Source organism: Schistocerca cancellata, chromosome 1 (assembly GCF_023864275.1).
Source record: "Schistocerca cancellata isolate TAMUIC-IGC-003103 chromosome 1, iqSchCanc2.1, whole genome shotgun sequence".
Lineage (NCBI taxonomy): Eukaryota > Metazoa > Arthropoda > Insecta > Orthoptera > Acrididae > Schistocerca > Schistocerca cancellata.
Genome location: NC_064626.1, coordinates 257,652,269 through 257,665,708, shown reverse-complemented (window position 1 = coordinate 257,665,708; position 13,440 = coordinate 257,652,269). Strand labels below are relative to the sequence as shown.

Sequence of the window (13,440 nt, the reverse complement as noted above, 5' to 3'; positions counted from 1 at the left end):
TGAAGCCTGTTAAAGTCCCTTCAACGCTGACAGACTGCAATTCGGAATGTTGTTCGAGATCACGCGGTTGATCTGCTAATGTTAGGATTAATATATATTATTAAATATTTTGCACATTTTTTCCGTACAGGAGAACTATATTTGACAGCTTGTCTCTTGATTGATATTAATTCATTTTGACTGAGCTCTTTTTAAAGTAAAGCTTGTTCAATTTATTACAGAAGTAATAATACACCAGTTAACACAGATGCACATGAGATACCAAGTGAGTTATTACGTAGACCAAAGCCGTACGGAAGATGCTGTGCGTAGTACTCGTTGCCCTGTGAGACAGCAGTGAAGCGCAGAAGATGTCAGTTGCTATTCCTGAGAGTGTGCTTAGGCCCTTCCTTTGATCCTCTCCAGGAGAGAGTGCCGCAGTTGCCCCCTGCTGACCTTTCCAGTGGCCATGCGAGGGATGGAGTCTACTAGGAAGACCCCCCCATGTAGCAGCTTCTCCTCGCTGCCCCGGGCTTTCTCTGAAATGCAACACATGCCGTGTCTTAATTTCTCTGCAGTGAGAACTGTGGGTTATGTAGACAACAGCGGTGTAGCACATAAGGTGTTCCCTCTTAATGATAGGTATAACAACACACCAGATGTGGGGGTAACTTGCAGTAATGTTAGATGATAATAATAATGGTAAAACCCACACCATGATATGTAAAAATAGTGACTAATGTTTTATTATAACTTTAAATTGCACCTAAGTAGTTCCCAGGGGATGACTTATATCTAAATGACAACATCTCTGAAAAATACGTTACAGAAGTAGCTTTGAAGACACTAAGCTGTTGCAGATAATTTTCTGCGAGAGTCAAGCGTAGTGCCTGTGAATAGCTTTGTAACAGCCATTGGAGCATCGTAGAAACACAATGCTATGTTACAGTTTGTCAAAAACAATCAATAGAGATAGATGAGATGCTGATGTAAATGTACACATCAGAAGTTGTTGGCAGTGATAAATGTTTCCACTGTACGTTCAGACTTCATCGTGAGAAACGTTATGATGAAGCACCACCTTTGGTCCGGATGTCAACAACCGTTTTACACGAACAAGTGTGACGTTAATAAAGGTTTGCATGAGCGAAATGTTTTTCTTAATTTATACCTCTCCTCCCTCGCCGCCCGCCCGCACACACACACACACACACACACACACACACAAAGCGAATGGAAAAACGTATGGAATCTCGCAAGATCCATCTTCACATGGGGTGCAACTTGGTGTTGTAAGTTTGACGTCAGTTAGGATAAGACAGCCAATAATCACAGAGCACTGTTTTCTGCATATCGTTTCAACGGACATCCAAATAAGTGTGCTGCCAACGCTTAAATTGTTTCCAAGTGTTGTCTTTGGCGACACCTTTCAAAAAGAAACGTTGCCGACATTGCATTTTTCGTTAGCATACGTAGTCAGTGTAACCTGTCAGGACTGCAAGTAAGGCTCTTGGTGCAACGTATGTCGATCACTCAAAACTACACAGGTGTGAGCAGAAATTTGGAAGCACCATAAACATAACATGTTACCATGTTTAATATGGTGTAGGAAATTCGCTGCCATTCGAAACAGCTTCCAGTCGTCTCGGAATAAATAAATACTGGTCCTGTATGTTTTTGAAGAAAATCTTATATCATTAATTCTGTATAATAGTGGCAAGTTCAGGTAACGATAACCCAGGTAAATAGCGATCTAGCACCGTTTTCTGCAAAGTAGACCACGAAGGCTCAACAATATTCACATCTGCTGACTGTGGTGCCCGCAAGAGATGTAACAACTTATCTTGTGCTCACAAATCCAGTCCTGGATGCTCTTAGCTGTGTGATACGGGGCACTGTAGGGGCACTGTAATGTTGTAACACAGCATGACCATTATGGAACCAACATTGTAGCATGCGACGGACCTGATCCGCCAAAATCGACAATATTTCACTCTTGTGACGTAAACTCGACCAGAAGATGGAAACACTGTGAAACAAGAAACATCCAACGAAACGATATGTTTGCATAATTGCTTCATACACTCCTGGAAATGGAAAAAAGAACACATTGACACCGGTGTGTCAGACCTACCATACTTGCTCCGGACACTGCGAGAGGGCTGTACAAGCAATGATCACACGCACGGCACAGCGGACACACCAGGAACCGCGGTGTTGGCCGTCGAATGGCGCTAGCTGCGCAGCATTTGTGCACCGCCGCCGTCAGTGTCAGCCAGTTTGCCGTGGCATACGGAGCTCCATCGCAGTCTTTAACACTGATAGCATGCCGCGACAGCGTGGACGTGAACCGTATGTGCAGTTGACGGACTTTGAGCGAGGGCGTATAGTGGGCATGCGGGAGGCCGGGTGGACGTACCGCCGAATTGCTCATCACGTGGGGCGTGAGGTCTCCACAGTACATCGATGTTGTCGCCAGTGGTCGGCGGAAGGTGCACGTGCCCGTCGACCTGGGACCGGACCGCAGCGACGCACGGATGCACCCCAAGACCGTAGGATCCTACGCAGTGCCGTAGGGGACCGCACCGCCACTTCCCAGCAAATTAGGGACACTGTTGCTCCTGGGGTATCGGCGAGGACCATTCGCAACCGTCTCCATGAAGCTGGGCTACGGTCCCGCACACCGTTAGGCCGTCTTCCGCTCACGCCCCAACATCGTGCAGCCCGCCTCCAGTGGTGTCGCGACAGGCGTGAATGGAGGGACGAATGGAGACGTGTCGTCTTCAGCGATGAGAGTCGCTTCTGCCTTGGTGCCAATGATGGTCGTATGCGTGTTTGGCGCCGTGCAGGTGAGCGCCACAATCAGGACTGCATACGACCGAGGCACACAGGGCCAACACCCGGCATCATGGTGTGGGGAGCGATCTCCTACACTGGCCGTACACCACTGGTGATCGTCGAGGGGACACTGAATAGTGCAAGGTACATCCAAACCGTCATCGAACCCATCGTTCTACCATTCCTAGACCGGCAAGGGAACTTGCTGTTCCAACAGGACAATGCACGTCCGCATGTATCCCGTGCCACGCAACGTGCTCTAGAAGGTGTAAGGCAACTACCCTGGCCAGCAAGATCTCCGGATCTGTCCCCCATTGAGCATGTTTGGGACTGGATGAAGCGTCGTCTCACGCAGTCTGCACGTCCAGCACGAACGCTGGTCCAACTGAGGCGCCAGGTGGAAATGGCATGGCAAGCCGTTCCACAGGACTACATCCATCATCTCTATGATCGTCTCCATGGGAGAATAGCAGCCTGTATTGCTGCGAAAGGTGGATATACACTGTACTAGTGCCGACATTGTGCATGCTCTGTTGCCTGTGTCTAAGTGCCTGTGGTTCTGTCAGTGTGATCATGTGATGTATCTGACCCCATGAATGTGTCAATAAAGTTTCCCCTTCCTGGGACAATGAATTCACGGTGTTCTTATTTTAATTTCCAGGAGTGTAGACCGGGTTTTAAGACTTCGGTATCAAGTTATCTTGTTACTGGTATTTTCGCCACTGATGACTGGTTTTGGAATATCAGCTCGCCCACAGTTCCCTGATTACGGAGCTCCCTACGTCTTGTTTCGATGCTGAAAGTATTCGCGAGTGCGGGCATCCACTTGTGCGATGACTATCGAAGTTGTCATCGTATTTCTCGTTACAAACCTCTTTAATAACGATCCGTCACGACCACTCAACCTACACTTTCGTTCGCGTTGTGACTAAGAGTTTGATGCTTTTCCGATTTCCCTGCAGACGGTATAAAATGGTTCAAATGGCTCTGAGCACTATGGGACTCAACTGCTGTGGTCATCAGTCCCCTAGAACTTAGAACTACTTAAACCTAACTAACCTAAGGACATCACACACACCCATGCCCGAGGCAGGATTTGAACCTGCGACCGTAGCAGCAGCGCGGCTCCGGACTGGAGCGCCTTTAACCGCACGGCCACCGCGGCCGGCTGCAGACGGTATAAATCGTCGATGTCGCGCCTCTAGAAACACCAAACATTTCGGTTACGTTACTTACGGAAGGACCCAGCGACGATCAACAATAATTTGACCACATTAGAATGCACTGAGCTCCAACGGAATGCACTCAAGACTACTCAGGACATTTTTATGACTACGACTGATACGTTCAACGTGTCGAGGACATTGCATAGGTGCCGTTTGTGGTCAAATACAACAGCGCAACCTGCAACTTGGATAGCATCGGTAGTTCCGTTCATGCGTTTCTTTCTCATAGTGTTTCCATATTTTTGTCCAACGCCTGTATAGTACACATGTCTAACGTACTAAGCCGTGGTAGGTGAAAATCACCCTCATTGCGTGGATGGTAAATCGAAAGGGCTGCAAAGAAACGATGGGTCCCCTTATAGGCAGATGTATCGGCTTGCTACGGAGCGACCTCCCTTGCCGCCAAAACTACGGTGTAAATGAACAAATAACAGGCCAGCACTTAATTGTGCATGTTCTCTTTACTGCAGAAAGCGTAGCTGGCCTCATTTCAAATATACAAAGAGAGCATATGTTCCAGAATGTCACCTAGGGAGATTTTCTCCCTTATTCAACATACAGCTGATATAAAATTAATACTAAAGATTTGAGTAAGGTCGAAGAAACTGCCGGTTCCTGACTAGGTAACTCAACCAAAGTTGTGCAAACATGTCTGCAGAGGAAGGGTTCGAAAATACAGTTGTTGCTGGGACCTCGAGAGAGGCAGCATCAGATTTGAGTGACATTCCATACTGCCTAGATGTGGCTCTTCCAATACATTGGTCGTACACCTCTGTGGCTTCCTCTTAACTGTCAATTCGTCCTTTAATTTTCAAGGAAGAAATTACTAGAAGCTGAAGCTTTTGATTTTCGACCGCAAGTCATTGGATTAATTGTGTTAAAATATTACCCTAATAGTTAACTTACACATCTTGTATGATCAGAAAGGGAGTTTTACGTGTGATACGCTGAAACAGCTGTAAATGGATCATGCTCATAGTAATAAAAATAACATTTACATTACTTTCATGAATTTATTTCAGGATGACAATGTGCAACTAATATATACAGAGTGTTAAGTGTATCCGTTGTGCACAGGGCACAGAGATGACAGTGTGGGTTGGGAATGACGCAACACCGCCTTTTTTGTTTTAATTTTGTCCTTCATTACACATACCCAACAGACATTAGCTCCATATATATACCATTTCGGCTCTTACGGAATTTGTGAAGAGAGTTCATCAAAATGCTACTGATAATAAAACACACACACACAGCCGGTCGGTGTGGCCGAGCGGTTCTAGGCGCTTCATCTAGAGCCGCGCGACCGCTACGGTCGCAGGTTCGAATCCTGCCTCGGGCATGGATGTATGTGATGTCCTTAGATTAGTTAGGTGTAAGCAGCTCTACGTTCTAGGGGACTGATGACCTCAGATGTTAAGTCCCATAGTGCTCAGAGCCATTGGAACACACACACACACACACACACAAAATGTTTGATACTTCACTTGTTAGCGTAGTCATTTCTAAGAGTATGAGGTTCCTCATGTGATTGTGCGCGATTCAACAGCAAAGGTTTTTAGTTGAGCAGCTGTGTACATTGTATCTGTTATTAAATCCGAGAACCTTATAGATGGCCCTTATGAGTAATGAGGAGCAAGTCAACGACTCTACTCGTAGCGCCCCACAGGGTGGCGCTGCAGTAACTGTCTTCGCTGACGTACCGTCTATGGGGACGCAGCACTCATGTTGTACTCTGGCTGGTGCTCTCTGAATACTCGAAGTCAGCAAGCATTCCCTGTGCTGGCAGTTAAGTGACAGTTCCTTAAAATGGTCGAGTGTAACAGCGCTTGCTAATGTACGAAGGTCGTAGAGCCACTGTGAGCCAAGTAGTGTAAGCCAAGCCGAGCCAACAAAATGGTTCAAATGGCTTTAAGCACTATGGCACATAACACTGAGGTCATCAGTCCCCTCCGAGCCAACAGAGAGTGACCGCTTTTATGCTGCATTGCCGTGCTAACGATCGTCTCTTGAGGTGCACAAATAGCCGACAAACATCGTAGGTATTAGAAGGCTGCGCGTTCAAATATCGTTTAGGGTCAATATTCTCACAAAATACTTCTTACTTTTATGTAATTAAAGCTTAAAAATTGTTTACCATCAAGATTCGGTCACGTGATCGAAAACGCTCTGTTATTGGCTGAAGCTCTGATCACGTTACCGACTAGGAGTAAGACGAAGCCACACGTGTGTTACACGTGTGTTAGCGGAAGTTACAAGGATTTTACATACTTTTTCGGCATACGGTTTAGCTATTTAGTGATGGAAAACGCAGTTAAACTTTTACGTGACAATAGATAGGAAGTTTGTAAACGCTGATAGTGGAATCCTTGTGAAAGTTGATCCGTTTATTCTCCATTCGTTTAGAGCGGCGATATCTGCAACGGTGGAAATTCTCTTCCCTGCTCCCTGCAACATCATTAAACTCTCCCGAAACTAAGGAATGAGAGAACTTCTGCAAATGGTTTCGTATATTCTAACTAGACTGTCGACTACCAGTCATGAGCTAGGACCCAACGTACAAAAAATTATTCTTGCCAAATTTTAGTGCTGAAACGGAAGAAATTCAGTAAACAGACACATCCTAGCAGGAACTTTCTGCCGTAATGAATAGTGTATTTGCCAGCGGTGCAAGACGTCAAATGTTCGACTGCAGGAATTGTCATTTATTATTAAATATTTCACACGAAATACAAAAATAGCCTTAGCAAGGAGAGCTGATTGTAGCAGTTTTTTTCGATGGTATAATGTGTTATATATAGCTTCACATTAATCTTAATCTGTGAAATGGACAACAGAGAATAAATACATTTACTACGCGAACAAACAATTCGAATTTTTGGAAAGTATTGCTAGTAATGCAGATACCGTCATACGCCCACAGTACAACGAAGTTTAGGACGTTGAGATTTTCTGTACGGATAGAAATAAAGCGAGTACAACACGCACGTAACACCGACATAAGGGCTGTGATGTTCGTGAGTGTAAACTAACGTCAGTGTCTGAAGCAGACTTACTCCATCTTTATGTAAGATAACGAAACTTTAAAAGTTTAAACAATAAGGATCCTAGCTGAACAGTACGAAAATAAAAAGAACTTTGTTTCTCGTAAAGTAAAACGTGTGTGGTCACATTAACTACAAAACACATTTTTGAACGTGACGTGTGTGAATAGCAATTGCAATCGTAAGCGCAAGTAAACAGCAAGGAATACACAGTAATAATTTGTTTCTCATCGATGTGGTGAAGTGTTGTACTTCTTAATATGAGAGGAATGTCGAGTCGCTTGACAAATAAAATTACGAGCGTGAAATTGGATACAACGACTATTTTCACTGAGAGTTTTATTTCGCTGAATGGCGCTGTCAAAAACAATTTTTATGCTGTTTTTTATATACTGGGTGGAGAAAAATTGTCTCACGAAATTTTAATTCTGGTTAGCTGATGCCAGTAGGAACCAATTTTTAAACTTGGGAAACTTGGCGTCGTGCTCCCTGATTGACCGTGGGATTGCCCTGTTGCCGTTCGTCGGTTGACGAGCAGCGTTATGGTTGTCGGTTCACACATACAAACGTCCCTCGCCCCATCACTGCCCAAACGTGATACACACACGTATCGAATAGGTCTTGCTGTTTGTCTCCACGTCAGAGGCATTCACACCTAAGCTTCGCTTCGGAGCGCACACACACAAGTCACCTGCGATTTAGTCGTACAGTAAGCATGGCAGCACAGTATTCGTTTGAAGGACAACGAGATATGGTTTTTGTTTATGCACCAGCCAACGGTAATGCGCATGAAGCTCACACACCTGTAAAGGTTTACAGCAATTCACCGACGACTTGACGAACCAGGCTCGTTAGCGGCATATCATGGTGAGGGGTGATGCTGTAAGACCTCAACACGACGGGATGCTGCATTTGAAGAGACTGTTGTTGAGTGCTTCGAGGAAGCATCTACTACAAATACTCGAGCGGTTGGACGCGACATGGGGGTCACTCATTCGTTAGTCTGGGAGGTTTTTAGGGATGACGGCCAGTATCCATTTAGTTTCCAGCCTGTTCAAGTTCCTGTGGCGGACTATGATTACCGGCTAGAGTTTTGCCGGTGGTTTCTGCGACGATTTGCACTAGATCCCGACTTCTCCGCCATTGTGTTGTTTACCAACAAGTGCACCTTCCATCAGGATGGCCTTTACAACACTCTAAACGTTCATTAGTGGACAAGCGGAAATCTTCACGTCAAGCATGTCCACGGACACCAGGAACGATTTTCGCTCAACATTTGAGCAGGCATTGTGGGTAACCACCTGATTGGGCTGGTCTGTCTACCTCCTCGACTTACCAGGGCAAATTACCTTCACTTTTTGCAAGAAACTCTATCCAGCCTGCTGGAAGATATACCCCTGGACAGACAGCTATGCATGTGGTTACAGCATGTCGGGGTGCCCGCACATAACAGTCGTGCTGCGCGCTGATATTTAAGTGAACTTCTCTACGGCCGGGTAACTGGCAGGAATGGTGGTAGGACATGGCCCCCGCGATCACCAGAGCTCACGCCACCGGACTTTTTCCTGTGGGGATTTTTCCAGTTTCTAGTTCACCCACTCGGATGAGAACCACCTAGAACCGACGAGAAATTATCGGATCGCATTCAGCATGCCACCAATCACATCAGGGCAATGCCAGGAATCTTTGAAAGAGTTCGACGAAACACCGTTCGACGTTACCATGAATTTGTCGCGTCAGAGGGTCGCCAGTTCGAGCATCTGCTTTAGGTTAACAATACCCTACCTACAAAAAAGGCCCTTTTCAGGGCCGACATAATTAGTAAGAGATTGACAGTTGTTGACGGGTTTGTTACCGGTACGCCTTATCATGAAACTACAATGGATGTGTCGGACCCACGGTGGATTCTCCCCCAGAGTGAAAGGCTGGTGCGCTACCATCGAGCGAGCGGGCCGCCTTCAATACATCGCGATCTGCGGCAGGCAAAGCATTCGCGGTCTTGCGTTGTCCAGAGCATCCGGCCACAGGGCAATCCCGTAGCCAATCGGAGCGCGTGGCGCCAAGTTTCCGTAGTTTACAAATTGTGCGGTATCTACCTACACAACATTAGTAATTTTGATTCCCACTGGCATCAGCTATCCAGAGTTAAAATTCGTAACACAGTTTTTCTCCACCCTGTATGTATTTGTACGATGTGATACTACACAACATTTGTAAACCATTTTCCGAAACATATATTCGAAAGCAAGACGTCATTGAACTAACATAAGGCAGTAGGAGCCGCGAGCTAGACAATGACGTTACAGGCATCACATGACTCGAATGGAGCGTTTTAGGCGGTCTTCAAATTACTGATTTTCTTTCTCATTTCTGAGGAAAAAAGCATGTTAGGAGCCTACAATGAAATAATAATTTAAGACAGTTTTCAGAAAGCAGCCAAATACCCTATTGCCGTGCGCCAAAGGTTGTTTGTAGGCACTGTTACAACACTGGCGATTGTTTAGTTTGTTGAATTTTGTTTGTTCCTCCTTTGGTTAATGGTGAGACAACTGTCGCCAAATGCTGTATTGTGCACGCACAGTTCTTGTCTTCGTTTATCATTGTAGCCAACAACTATGAAGGACAGAACGAATCGATGTCACAACATTTATTACAAACAGTGCGAATACAATTCTAACTTTTCTGAATGGTGTCCAAGCAAAAGTCACTCGGTCACAAAGATCTAAACTAAACAGTTAGCTTGTCCCCGATACCAAGTGCATTCGAGATATGCTAGCTTGTACGATATCGTCCAGTATGTAAACGCACTGTAACGTAGCAGATTATTACGGAATAACATTTATTGCAGTAAGATACGCAGACTTGGAGCCGTTGGCTGAAAGGAGGCTACAGAATTGTGTCTTAGCGATGACTCATAACACAGCTATCGCTACGAGACAGCGTGAGAACGGACTACTGTGTCGTCTAGTACGAACGTATATACATACTCCCTACGAATGTAAATAAACCATAGTAAATGTTATCCAATTCGTTTCAAACTTGGTATACTAGTTTTTGTTATTCAGTAGATCTCATCCAAATTTCGACTTTTTCTAAAAAAAATGGCACTAAGCACTATAGGTCATCAGTCCCCTAGACTTAAACCTAACTACCCTAAGGACATCACACACATCCATTCCCGAGGCAGGATTCGAACCTGCGACCGTAGCAGCAGCGCGGTTTCGGACTGAAGCGCCTAGAACAGTTCGGTCACAGCGGCCGGCTTCGGCTTTTTATCTGTTATAGTTTCGGAGACTGAAAAAATTACTTAAGCCATAAAACCGATAATCAGTTCACAAAAGTTTGTTAGGAATAATAACAGTTGGTCTTTTGTTATCATTTCAAATCATTACCAGAATTTTCAGGATATAAAATAACTTAATTGGATTTTTTCTCTTCAGAAACTTTAGTTACTTTGCATTTTTTAGTATAAAATTAATGAAAAGTTAATATTTGGTTATCATGTTGTGTGAATAAACGGGAATGAATGAGAGTGCGTATGTGGGACATACATTAAAATTCAATATTGTTTTCTGTAAAACTTGTCGAAATTGGACCGTGGGAAAGATGTATTGTACCCACGTTGCTGATGACGTATGTCGAGGTGGGCGTACTTTTATAAAAGAGCAGCCAGAATATCAGTTGAAAGTGTAATCGGTTTCTAAATTAATTTCAAGATTAGTTTTTCATTTCGATCTTTTTTATTAAACATTATATTAATATCTCCATTTTGGAATGCCGTAAATAACTTTCTGAAGAGTGATTGGCTTAGGCAAGTTTTGCGGCAAGAATGATATAGAAGGATCATTCTGATTGGTCAATCAGACTGATCAGCCAATCAGAATTAAGAGGTTCCTGTTGTGTCTAGACAAGACAGCCTAGACACAATAGAGGAAGCCGAAAGGCACGCGCTTAAACTCACGCAGGCTGGCGTGAGGTCTGAAACAGGATACATAATGAATGCTATAAAGAAAAGTACGTAGCTTCTGGAATACTTAACTTTAATCCACATTTGTAGAACATCGTTCTTGATGATACATTAATAGAATCTAAATATCAATTGAATACGGCGCCTTACTAGGTCGTAGCAAATGTAGCTGAAGGCTATGCTAACTATCGTCTCGGCAAATGAGAGCGTAATTCTCAGTGAACCATGGCTAGCAACGTCGGCTGTACAACTGGGGCGAGTGCTAGTACGTCTCTCTAGACCTGCCGTGTGGTGGCGCTCGGTCTGCAATTACTGACAGTGGCGACACGCGGGTCCGTCGTATACTAGCGGACCGCGGCCGATTTAAAAGCTACCACCTAGCAAGTGTGGTGTCTGGCGGTGACACCACGGTTCCCACATACAGAAAGTTAGATATGCAGAGAGTGGAGTAGCATCGAGATAGTCTCTCGCTAGCTATCGGATGTATAAGGTCATGTTAGATGTCACGGTTTCTTTATAGCATTCATTACGTATCCTGTTTCAGACCTCACGCCAGCCTGCGTGAGTTTAAGCGCGTGCCTTTCGGCTTCCTCTATTGTGTCTAGGCTGTCTTGTCTAGACACAATGTGCGCATTTTGTACGAATCATGACTAAAGCTGTTGCAGTTATGCACATTTTGATGGAAACAGGACATTTCTGGATTGATTTGTTGGAAAGTTATGAGTTTGTGAAATTTCGGCATTTAGTGAAAAATTCATGTGGCATTTTCTGCGTTCATTATGGAATACTTGGCGAACACTTCTATTATAGAAAACCACTGATAAGACCGACTGTGAAACTCACTTATAGTAGAGGATCAGTGATTGCTAGTTAGTGTATTCCATCGGGTCGGACTGGAAATCGATTTCTGGCTGCTTTTCCGTGTGAAATTAGTTGGTTTGTCTTTGAACTGAGAATGATACAGTAGTATCTCACTAAATGTGGACTTGATAGCCATTCCCAATTGTTGCCTAAGCAATAAAAAGCCTTGTCTTGGAATTTTCGGACACTTATTAAAATCAAAGTACATTATACCAACGCCCGAAATATTGGAAAAAATGAACTTGCAGGAACTGTTTCGCAGCTAGAGTTACGCGGCCTCTGGATGGTAGGTATTAGGCCTGTTTTCTTCAACGCTGTTTTTTCGCTGTCTAGTAAGTAGGTACAATTGCAGAGTGAAGGGACGTAGAACGGAAGCCGTACTGAGGTAGGTGGTCATTTAATACGAGAAGTACGAGATACGAACCGACCCCGCCCCGCCGCACCTCGCAGACCACTGCAGAACTCAAAGTGACTCTCGTAGTCAACTTGCATAGTACTCGTAGACAACTAACTGTAGCTGGGCAGTGCGATCCCCAAAATACGCTGTGAGAGGAAGGATTCTATCAGGCTCTAGTTCAGTGCACGTGACTGACGTCCTACAGTACTTCGGTCACGTTGGTGCCCTTTGGCAAAGTTGGTGTCCCCCCGCGGGTCTGACGAGAACTATAATGTGACTATACTGCTTACGTCTGCTGAGCAGGCAACCCCGCAGACAGGGCCGCACTGCGGGAGGTCGCTGCGCAACTTGCATACAGCAGACGCAATTTCATAACATCTTAGTCTTGGGTGTTTAAAGAATTTCTTCCTGGTTGTTGGTAGTTGCCTGGATTGTATGCACTTTTGCCTCCTAGAATGATGTAAAATTGTAACTATTATTAGAGCTTAGTTAGACCTGTAGACTTCGTGGTGTACGCATTCCTTACGACGACGTAAACCATATGTCGAACATGTTAACCTAAAATTTATGTTCTGTGTAGGTACAAGGTTATAACAACCTTCAGGTTGGTAAAGAAACCTTTTCATAACTCCGGCTATTTAATTACATCTATACCATTAATATCAGCAGATGATATAAGTCAAATCTTTTTTTACACTAGAAACTTACAAATGAAGTGAGATAGTGCCACAGATTACTCCAAAGTCGCAACATTCCATTTGCATTCTGTATGCATCCACATATTCACCTGACGAAGGAAGTTCATGCTTTCAAAATGCGTCGTGAAGATAAATAGTGACTGGTAACAGTAAACTTGTTGTTTCATTTGATATCACAAACAGTCATGTTCTCACTCAAAGTTCGCAATGTACATTTTCGCCTTTTTTAAGGAGAACTGAAAAGTAATATTCCAGGAGTTTACCTGATGCATATTTTTGAAAACTGTTTTAACATCGGCAACTGTTAAATTAATATGTTGCAAGAGAAAGTATGAATTGTCTTACATTGTAGTTAATGCGTTGAAGTTATTTTTTTAAGGGATAGGAGAGGGGAACACAGTCAACGTAAATTGCAGATACTTCTCCTCCA

At 44.3% G+C, this 13,440-nt stretch overlaps 1 protein-coding gene across 1 annotated transcript in view; it reads right to left on the bottom strand.

Moving 5' to 3' along the window:
• Positions 1-378: 378 nt before the first annotated feature.
• LOC126168283 (uncharacterized) overlaps positions 379-13,440 on the bottom strand; it is a 69,901-nt gene continuing 56,839 nt past the window's right edge. Inside the window, exon 8 of the mRNA XM_049920547.1 lies at positions 379-518. Coding sequence (XP_049776504.1) covers positions 379-518 — 140 coding nt within the window. The remainder of the gene's footprint in view (positions 519-13,440) is intronic.